The sequence below is a fragment of the Phyllobates terribilis genome, unplaced genomic scaffold (genome assembly GCF_046119375.1).
Source record: "Phyllobates terribilis strain yellow unplaced genomic scaffold, ASM4611937v1 Scaffold_3__8_contigs__length_932513732, whole genome shotgun sequence".
Taxonomy (NCBI): Eukaryota; Metazoa; Chordata; class Amphibia; order Anura; family Dendrobatidae; genus Phyllobates; species Phyllobates terribilis.
The window spans coordinates 346,846,057-346,869,961 of NW_027362763.1; the positions used below are offsets into that span (position 1 = coordinate 346,846,057).

Genomic DNA, 23,905 nt, shown 5'->3' on the forward strand with positions numbered 1-23,905 from the left:
TGTCCCTTGTCAGGAATACACCAACAATGATGGCATTGTCATTCCTGAAGTTGAGAACACTATTAGCAGAAATTTCAAGATCTCATACACAGCTCAGTGGACATTGAAGATTACCTGGGAGAATGTTTCTGCGTATCCAGCGAAGGAAAACGACAACAAGGTGAGAACAAAACCCTAATTATAGTACAACACATATGAAAAAGAGGCAGAAAACATTGGCACTGCTACCATACCTGTGCGGTAATTTAGACCGGAAGTGTTTACAATATGATACTAGACAATAAAAAAATGAAAAAGCGCTGCACCACTGGTATGTGATGTATCGGCAACTTTATTGAGGTCATCACATGAGGAGAGGAGAAATAAAGGGATGATTGTGTAATAGCTGTTTCACGTAAATTATGCTTCTTCCGTGGAACAACAGTCGCTCAATCATCCCTTTAGGTTTTCTCTACTCATGTAACGACCTAAATAAAGTTGCCGACATTTAACTTACCAGTGGTAAGTGCCATTCCTTATCAAGTTTTTCATTCTCTAGTGGCTAATTATAGTAGAGAGCATATAAGAACAAACCATTGTGGTGTCATGTACATTCTGTTTAATAACATTATGTATTCGTTTCATTATAAGACCAACACATACCAAGCTGTGCTGACCACTGATGGATTCCAGGCCTTTGTGCTAATTTGGTTTAAATATCGTGGAATGAACTGGGATGAAATAGATCGTCACCCAAGACCTCTAATTGGTTATTGCAGGTAAGATTTCTATTATTGGCTCAGGCTAGTGATTGGAAGCTGGAATGAACAGACCTCAAATAATATTAGTAATAATTAGTAATTAGTCATTAGTAATAACTAGTACATATAATAAGAGTGTCAATATCCATTGCAGCTAACAAGAATCTATCTGAAAAGTAAAGCAAACTTTGTTCTTTATACAGTTACAGTACAGACCAAAAGTTTGGACACACCTTCTCATTTAAAGATTTTTCTGTATTTTCATAACCATGAAAATTGTACATTCACACTGAAGGCATCAAAACTATGAATTAACACATGTGGAATTATATACTTAACAAAAAAGTGTGAAACAACTGAAAATATGTCTTATATTCTAGGTTCTTCAAAATAGCCACCTTTTGCTTTGATGACTGCTTTGCACACTCTTGGCATTCTCTTGATGAGCTTCAAGAGGTAGTCACCGGAAAAGGTTTTCACTTCACAGGTGTGCCCTGTCAAGTTTAATAAGTGGGATTTCTTGGGGTATAAATGGGGTTGGGACCATCAGTTGTGTTGGAGGCCATGTCATCTGGCGTAGCACCCCATCACTCTCCTTCTTGGTCAAATAGCCCTTACACAGCCTGGAGGTGTGTTTGGGGTCATTGTCCTGTTAAAAAATAAATGATGGTCCAACTAAACGCAAACCGGATGGAATAGCATGCCGCTGCAAGATGCTGTGGTAGACATGCTGGTTTAGTATGCCTTCCATTTTGAATAAATCCCCAACAGTGTCACCAGCAAAGCACTCCACACCATCACACCTCCTCCTCCATGCTTCACGGTGGGAACCAGGCATGCAGAGTCCATCCGTTCACCTTTTCTGCATCGCACAAAGACACGGTGGTTGGAACCAAAGATCTCAAATTTGGACTCATCAGACCAAAAGCACAGATTTCCACTGGTCTAATGTCCATTCCTTGTGTTCTTTAGCCCAAACAAGTCTCTTCTGCTTGTTGCCTGTCCTTAGCAGTGGTTTCCTAGCAGCTATTTTACCATGAAGGCCTGCTGCACAAAGTCTCCTCTTAACAATTGTTGAATAAATGTGTCTGCTGCTAGAACTCTGTGTGGCATTGACCTGGTCTCTAATCTGAGCTGCTGTTAACCTACGATTTCTGAGGCTGGTGACTCGGATAAACTTATCCTCCGAAGCAGAGGTGACTCTTGGTCTTCTTTTCCTGGGGCGGTCCTCATGTGAGCCAGTTTCTTTGTAACGCTTGATGGTTTTTGCAACTGCACTTGGGAACACAATCAAAGTTTACCCAATTTTTCGGACTAACTGACCCTCATTTCTTAAAGTAATGATGGCCACTCATTTTTCTTTACTTAGCTGCTTTTTTCTTGCCATAATACAAATTCTAACAGTCTATTCAGTAGGACTATCAGCTGTGTATCCACCAGACTTGTGCACAACACAACTGATGGTCCTAACCCCATTTATAAGGCAAGAAAACCCCAAAAATTAAACCTGACAGGGCACACCTGTGAAGTGAAAACCATTTCCGGTGACTACCTCTTGAAGCTCATCAAGAGAATGCTAAGAATGTGCAAAGCAGTCATCAAAGCAAAAGGTGGTTACTTTGAAGAACCTAGAATATAAGACATATTTTAAGTTGTTTCACACTTTTTTGTTAAGTATATAATTCCACATGTGTTAATTCATAGTTTTGATGCCTTCAGTGTGAATGTACAATTTTCATAGTCATGAAAATACAGAAAAATCTTTAAATGAGAAGGTGTGTCCAAACTTTTGGTCTGTACTGTATATGAAAAAGTTTGGGCACGCCTATTAATCTTAAGCTTAATGTTTTATAAAAATTGGTGTTTTTGCAACAACTATTTCAGTTTGATATATGTAATAACTGTTGGACACAGTAATGTTTCTGCCTTGAAATGAGGTTTATTGTACTAACAGAAAATGTGCAATCTGCATTCAAACAAAATTTGAGAGGTGCATAAGTATGGGCACCTCACCAGAAAAGTGATATTAATATTTAGTAGATCCTCCTTTTGCAAAAATAACAGCCTCAAGTCGCTTCCTGTAGCTTTTAATGAGTTCCTGGATCCTGGATGAAGGTATTTTTGACCATTCCTCTTTACAAAACAATTCCAGTTCAGTTAAATTTGTTGGTCGCCGAGCATGGACAGCCCTCTTCAAATGATTCCACAGATGTTCAATGATATTCAGGTCTGGGGACTGGGATGGCCATTCCAGAACATTGTAATTGTTCCTCTGCATGAATGCCTGAGTAGATTTGGAGCGGTGTTTTGGATCATTGTCTTGCTGAAAGATCCACCCCCTGCGTAACTTCAACTTCATCACTGATTCTTGAACATTATTGTCAAGAATCTGCTGATACTGAGTGGAATCCATGCGTCCCTCAACTTTAACAAAATTCCCGGTGCCGGCATTGGCCACACAGCCCCAAAGCATGATGGAACCTCCACCAAATTTTACTGTGGGTAGCAAGCGTTTTTCTTGGAATGCTGTGTTTTTTTGCCGCCATGCATAACGCCTTTTTTTATGACCAAACAACTCAATCTTGGTTTCAGCAGTCCACAGGACCTTCTTCCAAAAAGAAATTGGCTTCCCAAAATGTGCTTTTGCATACCTCAGCCGACTCTGTTTGTGACGTGCTTGCAGAAACGGCTTCTTTCGCATCACTCTCCCATACAGCTTCTCCTTGTGCAAAGTGCGTTGTATAGTTGACCGATGCACAGTGACACCATCTGCAGCAAGTTGATGCTGCAGCTCTCTGGAGGTGGTCTGAGGATTGTTCTTGACTGATCTCACCATTCATCTTCCCTGCCTTTCTGATGTTTTTCTTGGCCTGCCACTTCTGGCCTTAACAAGAACTGTCCCTGTGTTCTTCTATTTCCTTACTATGCTCCTCACAGTGGAAACTGACAGGTTAAATCTCTGAGACAGCTTTTTGTATCCTTCCCCTGAACAACTATGTTGAATAATCTTTGTTTTCAGATCATTTGACAGTTGTTTTGAGGAGCCCATGATGCCACTCTTCAGAGGAGATTCAAACAGGAGAATAACTTGCAAGTGGCCACTTTAAGTAGCTTTTCTCATGATTGCATACACCTGGCTATGAAGTTCAAAGCTCAATGAGGTTACAAAACCAAAAAAAGTGCTTTAGTAAGTCAGTAAAAAGTAGGTAGGAGTATTTAAAACAAGAAAATGATAAGGGTGCCCATACTTATGCACCTGTCAAATTTTGTTTGAATGCAGATTGCACATTTTCTGTTACTACAATAAACCTCATGTCAAGGCAGAAACATTACTGTGTCCAACAGTTATTACATATATCAAACTGAAATAGCTGTTGCAAAAACACCTGGACTACAGATTGATACAATATATGACATCAGGATCAGTTTTTTTTAATCTCTTAAAATTCCTTTAAAATCACTTCAATAATCAATTTAATAATTTATGAGTTTACATTTGAATTACAATTCTTTAGTATTTAGGTAAATTCTAGATGGTATAATGAATGCTGCTTGCTTTGCAAAATATAACATTCAGTATATAGCCTCCTTTCTATGCCTGGATAGGAGGATTTATTTTGGGCTATTGATAAATAATTATTAAAGAACAATATTTTGCAAGAAACTAACTAAGTATTTTTGCCATGATCAGTGGGAACAAAGATAACTTTTACTTGAATGATGGTATAGCTGTGAATATACACCGTCCAGACCTGTATGTTGGAAGCAATTTAGGTAGGTGTCCTTTATTTATGTATAAAAAATCATGCTGGCAAACATTTCTGTATATTCCACTTTAAAATAGCTGAGTTACTTTAGAAACATTAGTAAAAAATGTAGAATTAGTAAAGTGTTGAGAGAACCAATTTAGCAGTGTTTTCCTATATATATATATATTTTTTTTGCCTAATTTTTTTTATATGTGAAAAATGGGAAAATGTTAATTGTAAGGAAATAGAAATATATTGAATAAATGTGAACAGTCTGCTATTTTTGTGTCATTTATTTTTTTTACTTTTCTACATGTGGCATCTACAACCCATTGGCTTTTCTATTGTAATTAAAACATATATAAAAATATTTATGATAAAAATATCTAAATGAAAAGAAGCCACCAGAAACTTGTTGTAAAAAATGCATTCAATTCATGCTGCAGTGTATAAAAAAACACAGATATTTGGAAGCTCATCACTCATCTGGCACACCTTGTAAATCCACCCAAAAATAATTAATGTATATTAACATTTCTTTAATGCTTTATTCCAAAATGTTTAAAACAGGCACAACAAATCTCTAAAAAATCCACACCACCAATATGTATCTGGCATCAAGTGCCCTTAATCATGGTGTATGGAAAAGTGGAATACTTTTTAATTAAAATATCTTCTGGTTCGAATAAACATATCGTTGGGTTTATTGATGTACATTAAAGTATTTATGTTTGCATTTAGCCCAAATTTGAGATAGTGATAGAATCCATTCATAAGCATGCTAAAGTGGCATTGGTACTCTAAGAGGTAATATCAATAACATCAACATGAGATAACAAAAACATATACTGTAATATGAATAATATCTGTAACCCCTTAAGCCCTGAGCCTGTTTTCAGCTTCCTGACCAGGCAAAATTTTACAATTCTGACTAGTGTTAATTTATTAGGTAAAAACTCTGAAGTGCTACAACATATCCCAGTGATTCTGAAATTATTTTTTCCTCACAAATTGTACTTCATGGTAGTGGTAAATATTGGTTGATATAAATTGCATTTATTTATGAAAATATAGAAAATTTGTCAAAAAATGTGAAAATGTTGCAATTTTCAAACTTTAAATTTTGTGTTCTTAGACCAAATAGTTATACCACACAAAATAGATAAATAAAATTTACCACATGTCTACTTTACATCGGCATCATTTTTTAAACATAATTTCTTTGCTAAGAAGTTGAAAGGGGTCAAAGTTGATCAGCGAGTTTTAAATTTTTCAAACAGTTTACAAAATCTATTTTTTAGGGACCATATAATATATTTGAAGTAACTTTGAGGAGCTTATGTGACAAAAAATACCTAAAAGTGACCCCATTTTAAAAACTGCTCCCATCAAAGTGCTCAAAAACACATTCAAGAAGTTTATTAACCTTTCAGATGCTTCACAAGAATTAAAGTAATGTGGAAAGAATAAATGAAAAATTAAATTTTTCCTGCAAAAAATATTGCTTTAGCTCCAAATTTTTTATTTTTACAAAGGTAACAGGAGAAAATGGAATAAACAATTTGTTGTGCAATTTCTCCTGAGTATACCGATACCCCTTATGTGGTGTAAAAGTACTGTTTGGGTGCACAGCAGGGTTCACAAGGGAAGGAGCATCATTTGACTTTTAGAGCGCAAAATTAATTGGGATAGCAGACCCCATGTCGCGTTTGCATAGCCCCTGATGTGCCTAAACAGTGGAAATCACACAAGTAACCCATTTTTGAAAATACACCACTCTAAGGAACTTATCTAGAGATGTGGTGAGCAACTTGAATCCACAGGTGCTTCATAGAATTTGATAACGTTGAGCTGTGAAAATGAAAAAAATACATTTTGGTCCGCAAAAACGTTGCTTTAGAACCCCATTTTTTATTTTCAGAAGGATAACAGGAGAAAATAGATTTTACGACTTGTGGTTAAAGTTTTGCCTTGCCTCGATACTCCCCATGTGGGGGAAAGCTATTGTTTGTGTGCACGGCAGGGAAGAGAAGGAGCAACATTTGGTGTTTAGAATGTAAATTTGGCTTGAAAAGATTGCAGACACCATGTCAAATTTGCAGAGCATCTGAGATACCAAAACAGCCGAAACCCCCACAAATGACCTCATTTTGAAAAGTACACCTCTCAAGTAATTCATATTGGAGAGTAGGAAGCATTTCTAACCCTCTAAGCGCCATATTACAGTTTAGATTTTGCTCGAATGGTTTGAGGGGGACACATCACATTGGCAGAGCCCCTGAGGTGCAAGAATAGCAGAACCCCTCCATAAGTGACCCGCATTTTACAAACCACACCCCCCAATAAATTCATCTAGGAGTGCAGTGAGCATGTTGACACCACATGTGCCTCAAGAATTTTATACTATTGGGTGGTGAAGAAAGAATAAGTAGATTTTTACCACTAAAATGTTTTTTAACTCCAAGTTTAATTTTTACAAGGGCTAATATGAAAAAATGGACTTTGCAGTTTGTTGTGCAAGTTCTCCTGATTGCACCAATACCCTGCATGTAATCAGGAACTACTTTTAAGGCACAGTGGAAAGCTCAGAATGGAAGGAACACTGGCACAGGGAACGATTTGCATAGGAGAGCGAGCCACTCACTCTCCTATCCTTCGAAATGCTGCAAACGCTATTGATCGCTACATTTAGAAGGTAAAACAGCCTAGGCTGGTGTGGGCACCACTCCTGGGAGTAGCAGCCAGGGCTCAGCTATCACTTAAGCCGAGCTCCCGGCGGCGATTGTGTGGGTACTGCTCCTGTGTCCGCATGATCGCTAGGATGTAGCACGTCTATTTAAGGGAGAACACTGCAAAATAGGACATACGAGTATGTTCTATGTAGGGAAGGGGTTAATTAAATATGAGAAAAATACATCAGACTATTGTCACATTCCTTGATTCGATTCCTTGAGTTTGTGTTCTGTGGTCAGCTTATTCTTCTGTCGAGCCACAGGAGACACATTTTCTCTGGGTGTTTGAGTTCTGCTTTTCTGGCTGCATTCTGCTTAGTTTATCACAGATGTTTTCATTTGTCTGCCCTATCACCTTTTGGGTGCAGCTTTATATTCTGTCCGCCTGCTGACATTTCCTGCTTGTGATAGATTCATTTGTATGTTTTGACATTTTTGTGATGTTTGGAGCCAGTTTGTGAGACTCCAGATAACAGTTTTCGCTTTTCTGTTTCTTTGCTATACTTTGCACCAATCTTATTTTTATCATTAGGAAGTAGGCAGTATATTTGCTAATAGTACTTGCTTTATTATTTGTTTGGTTTTTCGTTATTTATTTTACTCACTCTGGGAAATTTTCTTTGTTCAGCCCACTTCTCTTCTTGTAGGCAATTCACCCTCTGTCTGCCCTCCGGTTCTTTAGGAGGAACGTGAAGCTACTCATCAGCCTTATAGGCAGTTTAGGCCAGAGTTGCCATCTCCTAGTCTGTGGTTAGGTTTATCTTTGCACCCACAGGCACCCCTAGGTACTGTGGAGTCTGGTTATCTAGTCAGTACAAGAACCAGCAGGGTCAGTGGCACTTTTCAGTGTATAACTCATTTTCCCAAGTGAGTTGTTACATAGGCATAGCAACACTAGGAGTTGTTAAGGGCATTCAGGGTGAACCGCCGACGAGTTGGGATGCCATCCCATTAACTTAGTTTGCCAACGTCCATGGTCAGGTAAGGGCAGACGAAGGTCAAAGTAGGGCTTTTTACCAGTCTGAACATGGATCCATCAGGTTTAGGTATTTGTCCATCTGTGTGCCTGTGCTTGTGCAGTCTTAACAACTATCATGAAAAAGAAAATGCATAAAAAATGCAAAAAAAAAAAAATTGTTATTTCTAATTACAGTTAGGTTTAGAAATACTTTAACAATGAGAGAATGTTTGTGATTTGGGCTCTGCATGCCACTATTTTGGATTTAATATGAAACAACTGAGTAGCAAATTAAATGTAGACTTTCAGGTTTCATTAACCCCTTTGTGATACTAGACGTATGTTTACAATCATGGTCAGGAAAGGGTTCCCGCAAAATGACTTAAATTTATGTCATGGCGAACATGTGGGCACAGGAGTTGTGCCAGCATGACGGCCGCTGAGAGCTTGGCCTCAAGTTATAGCTGAGACTTGGCTGTCACTGTCAGGAGCAGTGCCCACACCACCCTGGGCCAAAGTAAACTAAACAAAAATTGTAAAAATACTTACCAAAAATCATACAATTTATAAAACAAAAAATAGAGACTATTAAATCAATAAATAGGTAAATTTATGTAAAAATAAATAAACAAAAAAATACACATATTTGGTATCACCACATCAGAAACGAACCAACCTATAAAACTGTTACATTATTAAATCCCTTCAGTGAAAACTATAAAAAAAATTAAAAAGAGGCACAAATAACTATGCTTTTTCATCATACTGGAAAAAAAGGTAGAATAAAGCAAGATCAAAAAGTTAAATGTAAACAAAGATGATATCACTGAAAACAACATCTTGTCCCTCAAAAAAAAAGCCACCATAAAGCTCTGCCAGCGGAGAAATAAAAAAGTTATATCTCTCAGAATATAGCAATGCAAAAACAATTCTTTTTTTCAATAAAATTGTTTTTATTGTCTAAAACCAGCATAATATTAAATTAATTATATAAATGTGGTATTGCTGTAATCATACTGAGCCAAAGAATAAAGTTGTCTTATCACTTTTCCCATATGGTGAATGGCATAAAAAATAAATCAGGAAACAATTCCCGAATTGCTGGTTTTTGTTTATTCTGCCTCCCGAAAATAGGAAAAGAAAGCGATCAAAAAATATTTTGTGCCCGAAAATGGTACCAATATAAATGTCATCTTGTCCCGCAAAAACTAGCCCACGCGTGATTTTGTAGGCAGAAATATAAAAAAATGCTAGCTCTCGGAATATGGTGATACAAAAACTTAATTTTGCTAAAAAAAAGCGTCTTTTAGTGTGTGATAGCAGCCAAACATAAAAAGAAGATAAATCTGTTATTGCTGTAATCACACAGACCCGAAGAACACGAAGAATTAATCTAATCACTAAAGAAATTCTGTCTAAAGCAGTTCTTGACCTGCTCTTAATTTGTTCATTCTGCTTCCCAAAGATCGCAGTAAGGCTCGGGCCACATTTATCTTGTGATCTACGCTGAGTGCTTACATTGAGGTTTACATGTGAATCTCTAAAATATGTGATTCAGTCGGAGTCCCCAGCGGAAGATTCCCTATAATGAGGCAGATGGAGATACTGTGGACTCTGTCTGACATACGATCCAGCAGTGTCCATCTTTTTAATCATGCAAAAAAGAATGGTCAGCCAGCCAAAGTCCAGAGTAACTCTGCTTCCTTAAGATTGTGAATGGACCTATTAGGGGTTTCATCTGAATCTTGTCATTGGGAGATTTAAAATCTGATATAAGTGCTTAGTGTAAAGAACAGGATAAATGTGATCCAAAATGTTATGTGAAATGTTCACAAAAAAAGCTTCAACTCAATCCACAAAATAAAGCAAGTCCCCACTCAGGTCTGTCATCTGTCAATGGAAATATAGGGGGCTTCCACATTACTGGTAGTACAAAGTATCTGGAAAAGCACTATGGCTTCTCGCCCCCAAAAGAAATCCAGCAAATTCTGCTCTCCCAAATCCAAATGCCTCCCTCCCTGCTGAACCCCAGTGTGTCTAAACCACATTTAGTGTCTACATAAGAACCTGTTTAATTTACCAGGTGCATGTCTCCAGATGCACGAGCTGGGCATAATGTAGGGGCAATACAATGTACTGGGCACTACAATGTAATGGGTAACATACTTGCAGATTTGCAATTTTCACTCGACAACATCCACTGCTGCTTGTTTCTGGAAATCACCCATGGAATCAAGATTGTCACTACACCTGTAGATAAATTCCTAGAGGGGTGTAATTTCCAAAATGGAGTCACTTGAGAGGGGATTCTGCTCTTCTGGCACTTAGATGCTCTGTATATTGAGTCCATAAACTATTCTTCAAAAATTTGTTCTCCAAGAGTCAATTAGCGCTCCTTCCAGCTTGAGTCTTGCCATGTGGCTAAGCAGTACTGGACAGCCACATGGGGTACTGCCACACTCAGCAGAAATTGTGTAACAAATTTTGATGCCATTTTTATGCATTACCTCATGTAAAAATGTAAAATTTGGCACTAAACATTTTATGATAAAAAAAGTAATTATTTTTTCTTCACTGCAAAAAGATATAAAATTCTGTGACACACTTGTGGTGTCAATAAGATAACTGCACCCTTAGATGATTTAATTGGGGGTTCTCTCTTTCTGGCACCTCAGGGGCTCTTCCAGTGGCTCATGACACCCCTAAAACCATAACAATAATATCTGCACTATAATATGGTGCTCCTTTCCTTCTGAACGTTCCACTGTGCCTGAAAAGTATTTCCCAATTTAATGTAGCATATAGGCTCACTCAGGAGAAATTGCAAAACAAACTGTGGAGGTCCATTTTTTTTCCTATTAGCCCTTATAAAAGCTAAAAACCTGGACAAAAACAACATTCTAGGTGTAAAAATTGAATTATTCTTTGTTCACTGCCAATGGTATAAAATTCTGTGAGGCATATAGGGCATCAAAATGCTCACTGCGTGCCTATATGAAGTAATTGGGGGATGTAGTTTGTACAATGGGGTCACTTATAGAGGGATTCTGCTGTTTTGACACCTCAAGGGCTCTGCCAATGTGACATGACACTCTCAAGCTATTCCAGCAAAATCTTAACTCCAATATGTCGCTTCTTCCCTTCAGAGCTTTGCACTGTGCCTCATAAAAGTTTTTTTTTCGACCACATATTGGGTATTGGTGAGCTCAGGAGAAATTGTGTAACAAATTGTACTATTCATTTTCTCCTATTACCCTTTTGAAAATTAAAAACTTGGGGCCAAAGCAACATTATAGTGAAGAAAATGGTAACTTGCTAATTACTCAAGCGCCTAACTGGCCATGAAAATAAGGTAGGTCAATCAAAACAGCAATCCAACTCAAGAAAAGAGGACTTGATTGCAAAATGAATACCTTTATTGAGTTGTACACAACATTGTCTTAAAAACAATGAAAAACAAACAAATAAGCGAGGATAATGAACCATAAAAGAGCATTCCATAGACATTGTCTAGCAATCAAATCTTAGTCACTTCTAAACAAATATATAGATAATCAAAGTTAGTTAGCCATAATATAAAGGCTTTAAGATAAATGTCTAGTAAATACAAATTAATCTTTATGTAATGACTCCCATAGAGAAGGTATATATGTGCCACCTAGTGTTAAAAAGCAATCAATATTAATTACACATGCGCATGTAGTATAAGGGAATATGTGGTGGAAAACTACTGTTTGAGGGCACGACAGGGCTAAGAAGTGGAAAACCCCCACAAGTGACCCCATTTTGGAAATTACATCCCAAAAGGAACTTATACAGAGGTATGGTGAACACCTTGTATCCACAGGTGCTCCACAGAATTTGGTAAAGTAGAGTCGTGAAAATGAAAAGATACATTATTCCCACAAAAATGTTGGTTTTGCCCTAAATGTTTAATTTTCACAAGGGTAACAGGTGAAAATGGACCATGCAATTTGTTGTGCAATTTCTCTTGAGTACACCAATACCCTTTATGTGGCTGAAAACTACTGTTTTGGCACAAGGTAGGGCTTGGAAGGGAAGAAGAGCCATTTAACTTTTGGAGCTTTTGGAGTGTAAAATTGCCAAGAATAGATAGCGGATGCCTTGTCACGTTTGCAGAGCCCCTGATGTGCCTAAAAAGTGCAAACCCTCCACAAGTTACCCCATTTTGGAAACTACTTCCCTCAAAGAATTTATCTAGGATGGTGAGTACCTTAAACCCACAGATGCTTCCCAGAATTTGATAACTTTGAGCCATTAAAATGAAAATAAAAAATGTTTGGAGAACCCATGATCTGTTTAAACAGTGGAAACCCCCCACAAGTGACCCAAGTTTGGAAACTACACCCCTCAAGGAATTTATATAGAGGTGTTGCGAGCACTTTGAACACGCAGTTGCTTCACAGACTTTTATAATGTGAGCCATGAAAGTAAAAAATGACATTTTTCCCACAACATTTTTGCTTTAGCTAGAAATTTTTCATTTTCACAAAGGTAAAAAGGAGAAAACAAATGTTAAAATTTGTTAAGAAATTCCTCTTGTGTATGCCAATACCCCATATGTGGTCAAAAACTACTTTTGAGGCACAGTAAGAAGCTTAGAAGGAATGGAGATCCATATTATAGCGCAGATTTTACTGTTATGGTTTGCAGGTGCCATGTCAAAATGGCAGAGCCCCTGAGGTCCCAGGGCAGCAGAACCCCCCAAAATGAGCCTGTTTTACTGACTACATGAATCAATGAATTCTTCTATGCAGTGCAGTGATCATATTGACACAATAGCTGTGTCACAGAACCTTCTACCATATTACCATATTTTATTACCGTAAAAAAAATATTTTAACCCCTGATTTTACATTTTCACGCAGGGAAATTGGTAAAAATAACACCAAGATTTGCCACTCCATTTCTGCTGAATGTGGCAATACCCATATGTGTCTGTACAGTAGCACTTAGACACACAGCGAGACTCAGGAGGAACGGAGCGCTATTTGACTCTTGGAGCACAGATTTTCCTAGAATAATTTGCAGACTCCATAACAGAGCTCCTAAGTTCCAGAACAGCAGAATCCCCCCTGAAGTGACCCCATTTTGAAAATTACACTCCTTTGGGACTTTATCTACAGGTGTAGTGATGATTTTGACTCCAAGGGTGTTTTCTAGAAACAAACAGCAGTAGATGTCGCTGAGTGAAAATTGCAAATCTGCCATTATAGTGTTTAGTATGTTGTAGTGTCTGTTGTGCTCAGCACGTACTTCTGGATACACTCACTCCATAAATTAAGTGGGCTCTCATCGCTCCAGTAATGACAAACATGTGGATGTTAAATGTGGTTTAGATGCATTGTGTGGCTTAAAATGAGTGGAGAATAGATTTTTGAGAGCAGAATTCATTGGATTTCATTTGGGGGGTGCAATTTCGCTTTTCCAGAGCCTTTGTGTTACCAGCAACGTGGAAGCCTTCTATATTTCCGTTAAGAGATGACAGACCTGAGTGGAGACTTGCTTTTTTGTTGAATTGAGATGAAGCTTTGGTTGGGAACATTTTACATAACGCTTGGGATCGTATTTATCCTGTGCTCTACGCTGAGCACATCAGGGTTTCCATCTAAATCTCTGAATGATGTGATTCAGATGAAACCCTGATAGAGCCATTCATTATAATGAGGCAGCACTGTTACTCTGGACTCCGTCTTGCCTCTGTTCAGCGGTGTCCTTCTTTTCAGAAGTGCACAAAACAGTGGTTGACTGTGCTTTTATGCAAGCTTAAAAAGTTGGTTCATAGGCCAGACAGAGTCCAAAGTGTCTCCATCTTACTCATTATAGGGAATGTTCCATCAGGGATTTGGTCTGAATCACATATTTCAGAGATTTATACGGAAACCCCGATATAAGCGCTCGGCTTAGAGCGCAGGATAAATGTGACCCGAGCCTTTCTGCAATCTTTAGGATGCAGAAAAAATAAATAAACAGTAGGTCAAGAATTGTTTTTTATTTATTTTTATTTATTTTTGATGCTGTTGACTGTGCAGTATAAGTGAAAAGGCGGCTACAACGATATCAGACTTATATAGTTTTTTTATGTTTGGCTTAAATGACACACTAAAAAACTATTTTTTTGCAAAAACTTACATCACTATATTTTAAGAGATATCATTTTTTTGTGTTCCTGCTGACAGAGTCATTTCAGGGCTTGTTTTTCTGCAGGACGAGTCAGTGCTTTCATTGGTACCATTTTCAGCCACATACAGTTTTTTGATCACTTTCTTATCTGATGTTTGGGAGGCAGAATAAACAAAAACCAGCAATTCAGGAATTGTTTTTTTTATTTTTTTTTAACATGTCATTTACTGTGTGGTAAAAGCTTAAGTTTTTTATTTCTCTGCTGATGGAGCTCTATGGTAGCTTGTTTTTTGCCACACAAGATGATGTTTCCACAGATGCCATTTTTATTTCCATTTGACTTTTCGATCACGTTTTATTCCACTTTTTGTTCAGCGGTATGATAAAAAAGCCTAGTTTTTTGCCATGTTTTTTATTTATTGTTTTTATGGTATTCACTGAAGGGGTTAACTTGTGAGACAGTTTTATAGATCGGATTGTTCTAGATACGGCAATATCAAATATGTGTTATGTTTTGCCGCTTTTACACAATAAATTTTTTTTTTATAAAATTGAATTGTTTTTGCATAGTTATATTCTGAGAGCTATATCTTTTTTACTTATCTTTTTCACTGAAACTGTATGGTAGCTTGTTTTCTGTGGGACAAGATGACATTTTCAGCAATACCATTTGTATTTATATTTAACCTTTTCATTAATTTTATTTCACATTCAGCAGTATAATAAAAAAAATAAAGGGAACACTTAAACAACAGAATATAACTCCAAGTAAATCAAACTTCTATGAAATCAAACTGTCCACTTAGGAAGCAACACTGATTGACAATCAATTTCACATGCTGTTGTGCAAATTGAATAGACAATAGATGGAAATTATAGGCAATTATCAAGACACACTCAATAAAGGAGCAGTTCTGCAAGTGGGGACCACAGACCACATCTCAGTACCCATGCTTTCTGGCTGATGTTTTGGTCAATTTTGAATGTTGGCTGTGATTTCACACTCATGGTAGCATGAAACGGACTCTACAGCCCACAGAAGTTGCTCAGGTAGTGCAGCTCGTCCAGTATGGTACATCAATGCGAGCTGTGGTAAGAATGTTTGCTGTGGCTGTCAGAATAGTGTCCAGAGGCTGGAGGCGCTTCCAAGAGACAGGCCAGTACACCAGGAGACGTGGAGGGGGTCGTAGGAGGGCAACAACCCAGCAGCAGGACCGCTACCTCCACCTTTGTGCAAGGAGAAACAGTAGGAGCACTGCCAGAGCCCTGCAAAATGACCTCCAGCAGGCCACAAATGTGCATGTGTCTGCACAAATGAAACCGACTCCATGAGGGTAGTATGAGGGTCCGTCGTCCACAGATGGGGGTTGTGCTCACAGCCCAATACCGTGCAGGATGCTTGGCATTTGCCACAGAACACCAGGATTGGCAAAGTTGCCACCGGCGCCCTATGCTCTTCACAGATGAAAGCAGGTTCACACTGTGCACATGTGACAGACGTGACAGAGTCTGGAGATGCCGGGGAGAGCGATCTGCTGCCTGTAACATCCTTCAGCATTACCAGTTTGGCAGTGGGTCAGTAATGGTGTGGGGTGGCATTTCTTTGGAGGGCCGCACAGCCCTCCATGTGCTCGCCAGAGGTAGCCTGACTGCCATTAGGTACTGAGATGAGATCCTCAGACCCCTTGTGAGACCATATGCTGGTGCGGTTGGCCCTGGGTTCCTCCAAATGCAGGACAATGCCAGACCTCATGTGGCTGGAGTGTGTCAGCAGTTCTTGCAAGATGAAGGCATTGAAGCTATGGACTGGCCCGCCCATTCCCCAGACCTGAATCCGATTGAGCAGATCCGGGACATCATGACTCGCTACATCCACGTCACGTTGCACCACAGACTGTCCAGGAGTTGGCGGATGCTTTAGTTCAGGTCTGGGAGGAGATTCCACAGGAGACCATCCGCAATCTCATCAGGAGCATGCCCAGGCATTGTAGGGCGGTCATACAGGCACGTGGAGGCCACACACCAGACTGATCCTCATTTTGATTTGTTTTAAGGATATTACATCAAAGTTGGATCAGCCTGTAGTGCGTTTTCCACTTTAATTTTGGGGGTGACTCCAAATCCAGGCCTCCATTGGTTAATAAATTTGATTTCCATTGATGATTTTTGTGTGATTTTTTTTCAGTACATTCAACTTTGTACAGAAGAAAGTATTCAATGAGAATATTTCATTCATTCAGATCTAGGATGTGTTATTTCAGTGTTCCCTTTATTATTTTGAGCAGCGTTTATTCATTGAAACGGACCACTCTTACTTAGGGTTTACAAGGTGTGGCAATACAGTGGCAATGTTCTGAGCCCTAAGTGTCTATCTGTGATGAGCTGGCTATTTTCATCTTTACAAATCTTAACAGCGGGGGCACATGGCATATTGCGACGTCTGATGGCATTAAATTGCTCTCAGTCGAATGAACTGGTATAAATTTAACAAACTTATCAAACGGTTTGTCTCATCTTTATAAATGGTTAAAATTGCCAAGTGTTTGCAAAAACAAGCTTCTTTGCATCTTAATTATGAAAAATCCTTCCTTTCTCAAAAATACAGGGATATTTAATTCTGTAGTTGCCTAGGTTACCTGCCACTGCTAGAATATATCAAAGTTGGCCAGTTTCCTATGAGGGAACTGCATGCTTGCAAACTCTTTGATTTAGAGATTGCAATCACTGCTATAAAACAAAGTAGATTACTGGAGATGACGTGCAAACTATTGATAATTTTAAATACAGACATTGTGTTCATTGTAACATTGTTCTGAATTATTTCCTTTTCTTACTTTTGAAGACATGAGAGGACTCTGGATTTACCAACTGAATAATTATGCAGTGGAGAACAGTCGTATGAAATGTCTCAATTGGTTCAATAATCAGCGTGAAAATCCCTCACAGTGGAATTCTGGTTTACTGTCATGCCCCTGTTTATTCCAGCAGGCGCAGACTGATTCCCGCTTCAGAAAAACGAAAGCAGGTAAAGACTCCTGAGCCTTAATCTTTATAAATGGGCTTAATCTAAACAGAAATTGGGACCATTATGGTGACTATTGCTAGACTGCTTTTCATCATTCTGTTAGCACAGTGCCACATTGTTTTCGAGATGAGCTACTTACTTGCGATGACAGACATATTTTATTTTTCATAAAGACGCCAATGAGCAGTATACCATTTTTTTGGATTGTCAGACAGCACATCCTAAGGTGTCATTGAGTCTCACTTTACTCAGATTTTTGTCTTAAGTAAAAAACTGAGCATAGAGAGGAGAGAATGGAAAAGATGCTTATCAGGACTCAAAATAAGCGTTTTGTATCTCTGTAGAAGCTCTCAGTTGTATGGAGCCGAGCCTGTGGGCCAGGTTATGTCTTCACAAGCCACTAATTTTAAATGATGTTTTAGTCGACATAGTTGAGGAAGAGGAGGAGAGTGACTCTCAGGGTGAGGGGTGGGAGGTTGTGGATGAGTAGGTTATGATGCGGCTTCCCGCACAGACGTGTAATGATGTAACCATGACAAGCACTGCATCCTCAGCCACAACTGGCTGTGGCTAGCAGCAGTTGCGGGTCTGCAGTTCATAGGGGCAGCAAGGGTTGCCTAGGCTGGACCTTTTTTGAGACGGCAAAGGATGACTCAACTCACGTTATCTGCAAACTTTGTAAAAAACTACTCAGTAGAGGCAAAAATTTCAATAATTTGACTACTACGTGCATAAACCAGCAAATGCGTGATCAATATGCGTTGGTCTGGGAATCTCACTGTGCTAAAATGTTGACTAGCATGCCTCGCCAACCACAGGCCGCCCCATCAACCGCATCTGCTGCTTCTTCCTCCTCTGTCACCATTTGTCACGGGTGTGTCAGAAGTGACAGACAGTCGCCCTGCAGTTGGTTGCAGGAGATCTCTATGTTTGGCATTACATACATCTTCTTAGAGGCTGTCTCTAGGACCCAGGGGCTGCCTTCCTCTGGCTAGTTGACACCCTGTCTGGGTGTATAAATATCTGATGTGTTTCAGAGGGAGGTGTCGGCAATATTCATTCCTACTTGTGAAGGCTTTAGCAAGAGAGGTACTTCGTCCTCTCTGGAGCTTGATGACGTGTGCGCATTTGTCTGGAGTTCATCTAAAGCTAAGCAATTTCCCCCTGTTTGTCCACCCCTGTTGTCTATAGTGTTTAGTGGAGATCGACTAGTGCTCATCTCCTCCCTTCACTAGCGTTAGCCATACGCCAGAGAAAAGACAGAGCGAGGCACGCATGTGGCGATTGGTGAAGAGCCAATACAGGGACGTTAGGGGAGACAGGGTGATGCTAGATCAACCTAGGAGGTCTTGACGTCCTCCCTTTTCCCTAGAGTCTGGGCTCCCTCTCCCTCTTCCCTTTGTGTTGCAATAAGTCTTTCCCACACCTTGCGTGACACCGTGGTAAGTGTTCTCAGACAAGTCTCTGACCACAGAACCTGCACTTGTTTACCTGCTACAGTCAGGTAGAGTGAGAGCCGGTCAACTGTTAAGGAACCGGACTTGCCTGCTGTTTTTGTTTCACCGAGTACATTACCACATCTTTCTCAATCCACCTGCATATCAAGCACAGTCCAGTACTTTGTCGTGTTCATCCTACTCCACCCTCTCTCAGATCTCGGTCAGGCAGTTGTCATCACATAAAAGATTGTTTCCTCTTACACATGCCAAAGCTGACTACATCAACTGTTCCTTGAAAAATCTATGTCTGACAGGGTGCATTTCACCACTGACACCTTGACAAGCAAGCATGGCCAGGAGCGTTACATCTCTTTGACTGGGCACTGGGTGACTCTGGTGGCTGTGGGGGCAGGCGGGGAAGATGCTGCTCCACAAGTCTTGGAATCCCCAAGGCTTACGGGACAAACCTCTGTATCTAACTCTTCCTCCACTGCTTCTGCCTCCTCCACCTCCTCTAGGCCTCCACCTGCGCCCTCAACCTCTCCCTTAATGAGACACGTGTTCCAACAGTGAAGAGAGAATCCACCCCACCTCCGTACTGTGCAGCCAGGGCTCACCGCCATCAGGCAGTGTTTAAATTAATATGCCATGGAGATCACAGTCACACAACTCAAGAGTTGAGACAGCTATCCAAGTTTGAAAAATTGCTGTTTCCACTGAACCTGGAGCAATCCTGATGGCGGCCCTATGCAGGGGCAACCTCACACACGTGCCTTGCATGGCTCATTTCCTCAACCTGGTGGTACAGCAATTTCTCCGCCACTATCCCGGCCTGGATGTGCTACTGCAGAAAGCATGGTCACTGTGTGTTCACTTCCACCATTCGCACCCTTGAGGGTCATCGACTTGCATCACTAAAGAATTCTTTCAGCCTACCGGTTAACCGGTTGATATGCGATGTGCCGACACGGTGGAATTCCACTCTACACATGTTGCAGAGACTGTGGCAGTAGTGATGAGCAGTATCTCATTTTGCATACCCTGGGCCAATGCACTGGTGGTGCAAATCATGCTTCCGGAGTGGGAACAGATGTATGATCTCTACACTCTTCTACACAGTTTTGAAATGGCTACTAAGATGGTTAGCGCTGATGATGTCATCATCAGCATCACTATTCCGGTCATCTACATACTGCAGCACACTTTGAATAGTCTGCGTGTGAAGGTGGTGGTCCCAGAGGAAGAGGAGGAAGAAGAGGAGGATGCGGAAGGGATGACAATATCTCTAAGTTCTGTAATGTTGTCGCACAGGTGGGTGCCATGGTTGGGTGGATTACAGCAATTGAGGGAGTCTCATGTAACCAGACAAACTGTTAGTGAAGGTACTGGAGTCAAGGATCAAATGGAGGAGGATGAGGAGGATGAGGTGATGGGCATGCAACAGTCAGGAGATGAAGAGGATAATGATCCCCTCTCTGTTGTCCATGATTGGCAGGAGGGTATGGAGGAAGCAAGCTTGAGTATTATGTTACACACACACCACTAGGTTCAGATAGGGTGAGATAGGTTTCATGAATTGTTTGGAATCCTGCGGGAACCGTTACTCAGGATGACCATAGGCTGCAGCTTCTCTCAGGCACACGATATATTCAATTGCTGACCAGACACATCTGACAATCGTTTTTTTCAACAGTTTAACAGTGGAATTTAATCTGAAGCTCGACCAGTGCAATTCAGGGATATTCCAGCAACAATCTTCATTACAGTACAGTCTGAGTTTCTTGAGCAACCGGCTCCAGTAACAATACAGTAGTGTCTTCACAAGGCACAGTATTACAGTCTCTTCAGTAGCATAATTCAGCATAGATTAGATCTCTTCGCAGCACATTTCTATGCATATGCAATCACAGGCTTTTTCTTCACAAGGACACAATAGTACACAGCATTCTTTATCCTGCATGGAGAAGGAGGGGAGAGGGTTTGATGAGGGAGATGATCCCTGTGACACAATTCATTCCAGTCCTTATCTTCCTGCCCGATAATACTCTGCACTGTTCGTTCAGGGAGTTTATCTGACCTGCGTTTAGTTTCTCTCCTGTTCTGAATCCTGTTCAGTTGCCTTCTGTCAGATCCAGATAACAAACCATCACCTTTCTCTTTGGCTTCAGCCAGACTACAATAACAAGATCCCCACAACCCCCCTGGGGCTCTGCTAAAACACTTCCTGTCTCCTGTGACTGTGTTAATCCCTCTAGTTGCTGGATGCTTCTGAAGCACAACACTTCCTGTCTCCTGTGCTTGTGTTATTTGTAACAGTTGCTAGATGCTTTGGAAGCAACAGCACTACTTCTGCATGTCACACTCTTCCCTCCTTTTTGAATGTCATCCTCGACATTCGTCTTCATTGGTCAATCTGACCAATTCTGAGACAGTGGTGAAAGCTTAGTAACTATATATATAAATTTGCCATTGTCAAATTGGTATAACATTTATAAACATTGATAACAACCTATTCTTACAACCTTTTTCTTGTAAGACTCCTGTAAGAAATAAACAATTAACACAATTAGAACAATCAGCATCTCTTCCGCTGGATCTTTTTGTACGTCTTCAACCAGCTCTTTCTCTCACCAGGCCAAAACAAGCCTTTCCACGAGGTAATATTGTCCATACTGTCTCTCGGTGGTGAATACCACTCAAGCGGGCTTACCAGGTCCGCAGGCAGAGATACTTGTTTCCAGTTGACTGTCCTTGGCACTTGACTCAATTCTCCAAGTGTCTCATACGACAGCATCACGGGCCTCTTCACTTCTCGAGTCGACATCCTCCTGGTGGGTTGTTCCTCAGATACCTGGGGTTCTTCGGTTACAGGAGTTTCTTCTGCCGCACTCATTTCTCGTACTTCCTCAGATGATCTTGGAGCTGCCTCTGTAAGTTCCTGTACTTATCTTGAATCATTCATTTCCACTTGGTCTGGTAATTCTGCTACTCCTAAGTGTCGATCGGTCTCTTCAGTGACCAGTGTTCGATCATCATATCTGAATTGGACTTCATCTGTACTCCTTGGTACAAACTCTGGAGCCTCGGGATTTAGTTCACTCTCTTGAGGATGGTACGTCCCTCTCCTTGCTGGTCCGAGAAATACAACGGTGTGCTCTTCTTCATCGGAACTTTCAAGGTCACTATCCACCTCCGGAGCTTCAATCTGTGGTGGTTCCTTAGTCAATCTCGGTCAATGTCGGTCTGCTTCTGGGAAGTCTTGTTGTGGTGGGAAATAATCACAGGGTAGTAATAAATTCCGATGGACTATTCTGGTTTTCTTGTCCCCTCTTTCCAATCGTATTTCATACACTGGACTGTCATTGACTTTTCTCTTTACGACCATATACACCTTGTCTTCCCAGTACGAATGAAGTTGTCCTGGACCACCTTTCTCAAGTACGTTCTTGACTAGCACCCGGCTTCCCAGTGCCAATTCTGCTCCATAACATTTTCGATCATAGTACTCCTTACTCTTGCTCTGTCCTTGTATAACCACTTTGGACGCTATGTTGTATGCCTCTTCCATCTGTTCCTTCCATTTCTAAACGTACTCCGGATATGTACTGTAAGTCTCTGACACCGGAGTATTGAACATGATGTCGATTGGCAGTCTTAGCGATCGTCCATACAATAGAAAGAAGGGTGAGTAACAAGTTGCATCACTTTTTGTACAGTTATAGGCATGTATCACTTTTGACAGAGAACTCTTCCAGTCTGTATTCTCATCAGCTGTTAAAGTGTGCAACATCGACAATAATGTCCAGTTAAACAGTTCCACTTGTCCATTACCCTTTGGGTGATTGGGTGTTGTGTGGGATCTCTGAATTCTACAGTACTTTCCAAGCTTGGCAAAAAGCTGGTTCTCAAATTCTCTTCCTTGGTCGTGTAGTAACCTCGTAGGGAACCCAAACCTCAAAGCAAAATCATTGAAGATCTTCCCTGCCGCTGTTCGACCAGCTTTATTTCTTGGTGGCATATGCTTGGGCATATGCTTGGGCAAATCGAGTAAAATGGTCCATCACCACCAATATGTATTTGTAACCACCCTTGCACGTCTCGAGATGTAGAAATTGTATTGAAACTATCTCAAACGGATACGTAGTTTGGATGTTGCCCATAGGTGCCCGGGTTTATGCATTGGGATGTTTATCTTGTAGACACCCACACTCCTTGGTCGCGTACCTCTCAATATCTCCCTGTATGTACGGCCAGAAGAAATGTTCATGGATTAAGTTGGTTGTCCTTTCCACTTCCAGGTGTCCCATGCTTTCATGGAGTTCTTTGAAGACCAACCTATGGAATACTCTGGGTAGTAACAACTGCCGGTTTTGTCCTCCTTTACGATACAGAATACCATCTTGACTAGGTAGAGCTTCGTCCATTCTTTAACTAAAACAGATACTGCAGGTGACTCATTATCTCTCTCCCGATTTTTGTCCACATAAAGTAGTATTCTACCTGATCTTCCCGTTGTGCTCTATGGATTTTTCCTTTTGATAGATGTTGAATGGACAGGGGGTGATCTTGTTCTCTTGCTTTTATGGTGGTTTCCACCTCTACGGACACCACAATGATGTGTCTTCCTCTTGATAAGCTTGCACAGCTTGGGTAGTGCTCTCAATTGCTTCCAGACTGATCTCCTCCAAACATTCTGGCATGAACTCCTCAGGGTCTAGTGGCATTCTCGACAATCCATCAGCATCCGCATTGCATTTTCCTGGCCTGTACTTGATGCTGAAATTGAAGTCAGCTAGATCAGCGACCCATCTCTGACCAGTTGCATTCAGTTTGGCTGTAGTGAGGACATAGGTAAAAGGGTTGTTGTCAGTGTATACCTCAAACTCTTTGCTGTAGTAGAGATAATCTCTAAATCATTCACAAATAGCCCATTTCAAATACCAGGAACTCCAATTTTTTGGAATGTAGATGGTAATTCTTCTCGGCGTCTGTCAACATTTTAGAACCGTAACCGATGACTCTCAATTTTCCTTCTTAATGCTGATACAGGGCAGCTCCCAGTTCAACTTGAGAAGCGTCACAATAAAGAACAAATGGTAAGTTGAAATCAGGATGTCC

At 40.4% G+C, this 23,905-nt stretch overlaps 1 protein-coding gene across 1 annotated transcript in view; it reads left to right on the plus strand.

Moving 5' to 3' along the window:
* The window catches only part of LOC141259356 (uncharacterized), a 751,467-nt gene that overhangs the window by 394,884 nt on the left and 332,678 nt on the right, over window positions 1–23,905 (plus strand). The window contains exons 36-39 of the mRNA XM_073675220.1: window positions 14–160; window positions 631–758; window positions 4,432–4,514; window positions 17,166–17,348. Of these exons, the coding sequence (XP_073531321.1) occupies window positions 14–160; window positions 631–758; window positions 4,432–4,514; window positions 17,166–17,348 (541 nt within the window). The remainder of the gene's footprint in view (window positions 1–13; window positions 161–630; window positions 759–4,431; window positions 4,515–17,165; window positions 17,349–23,905) is intronic.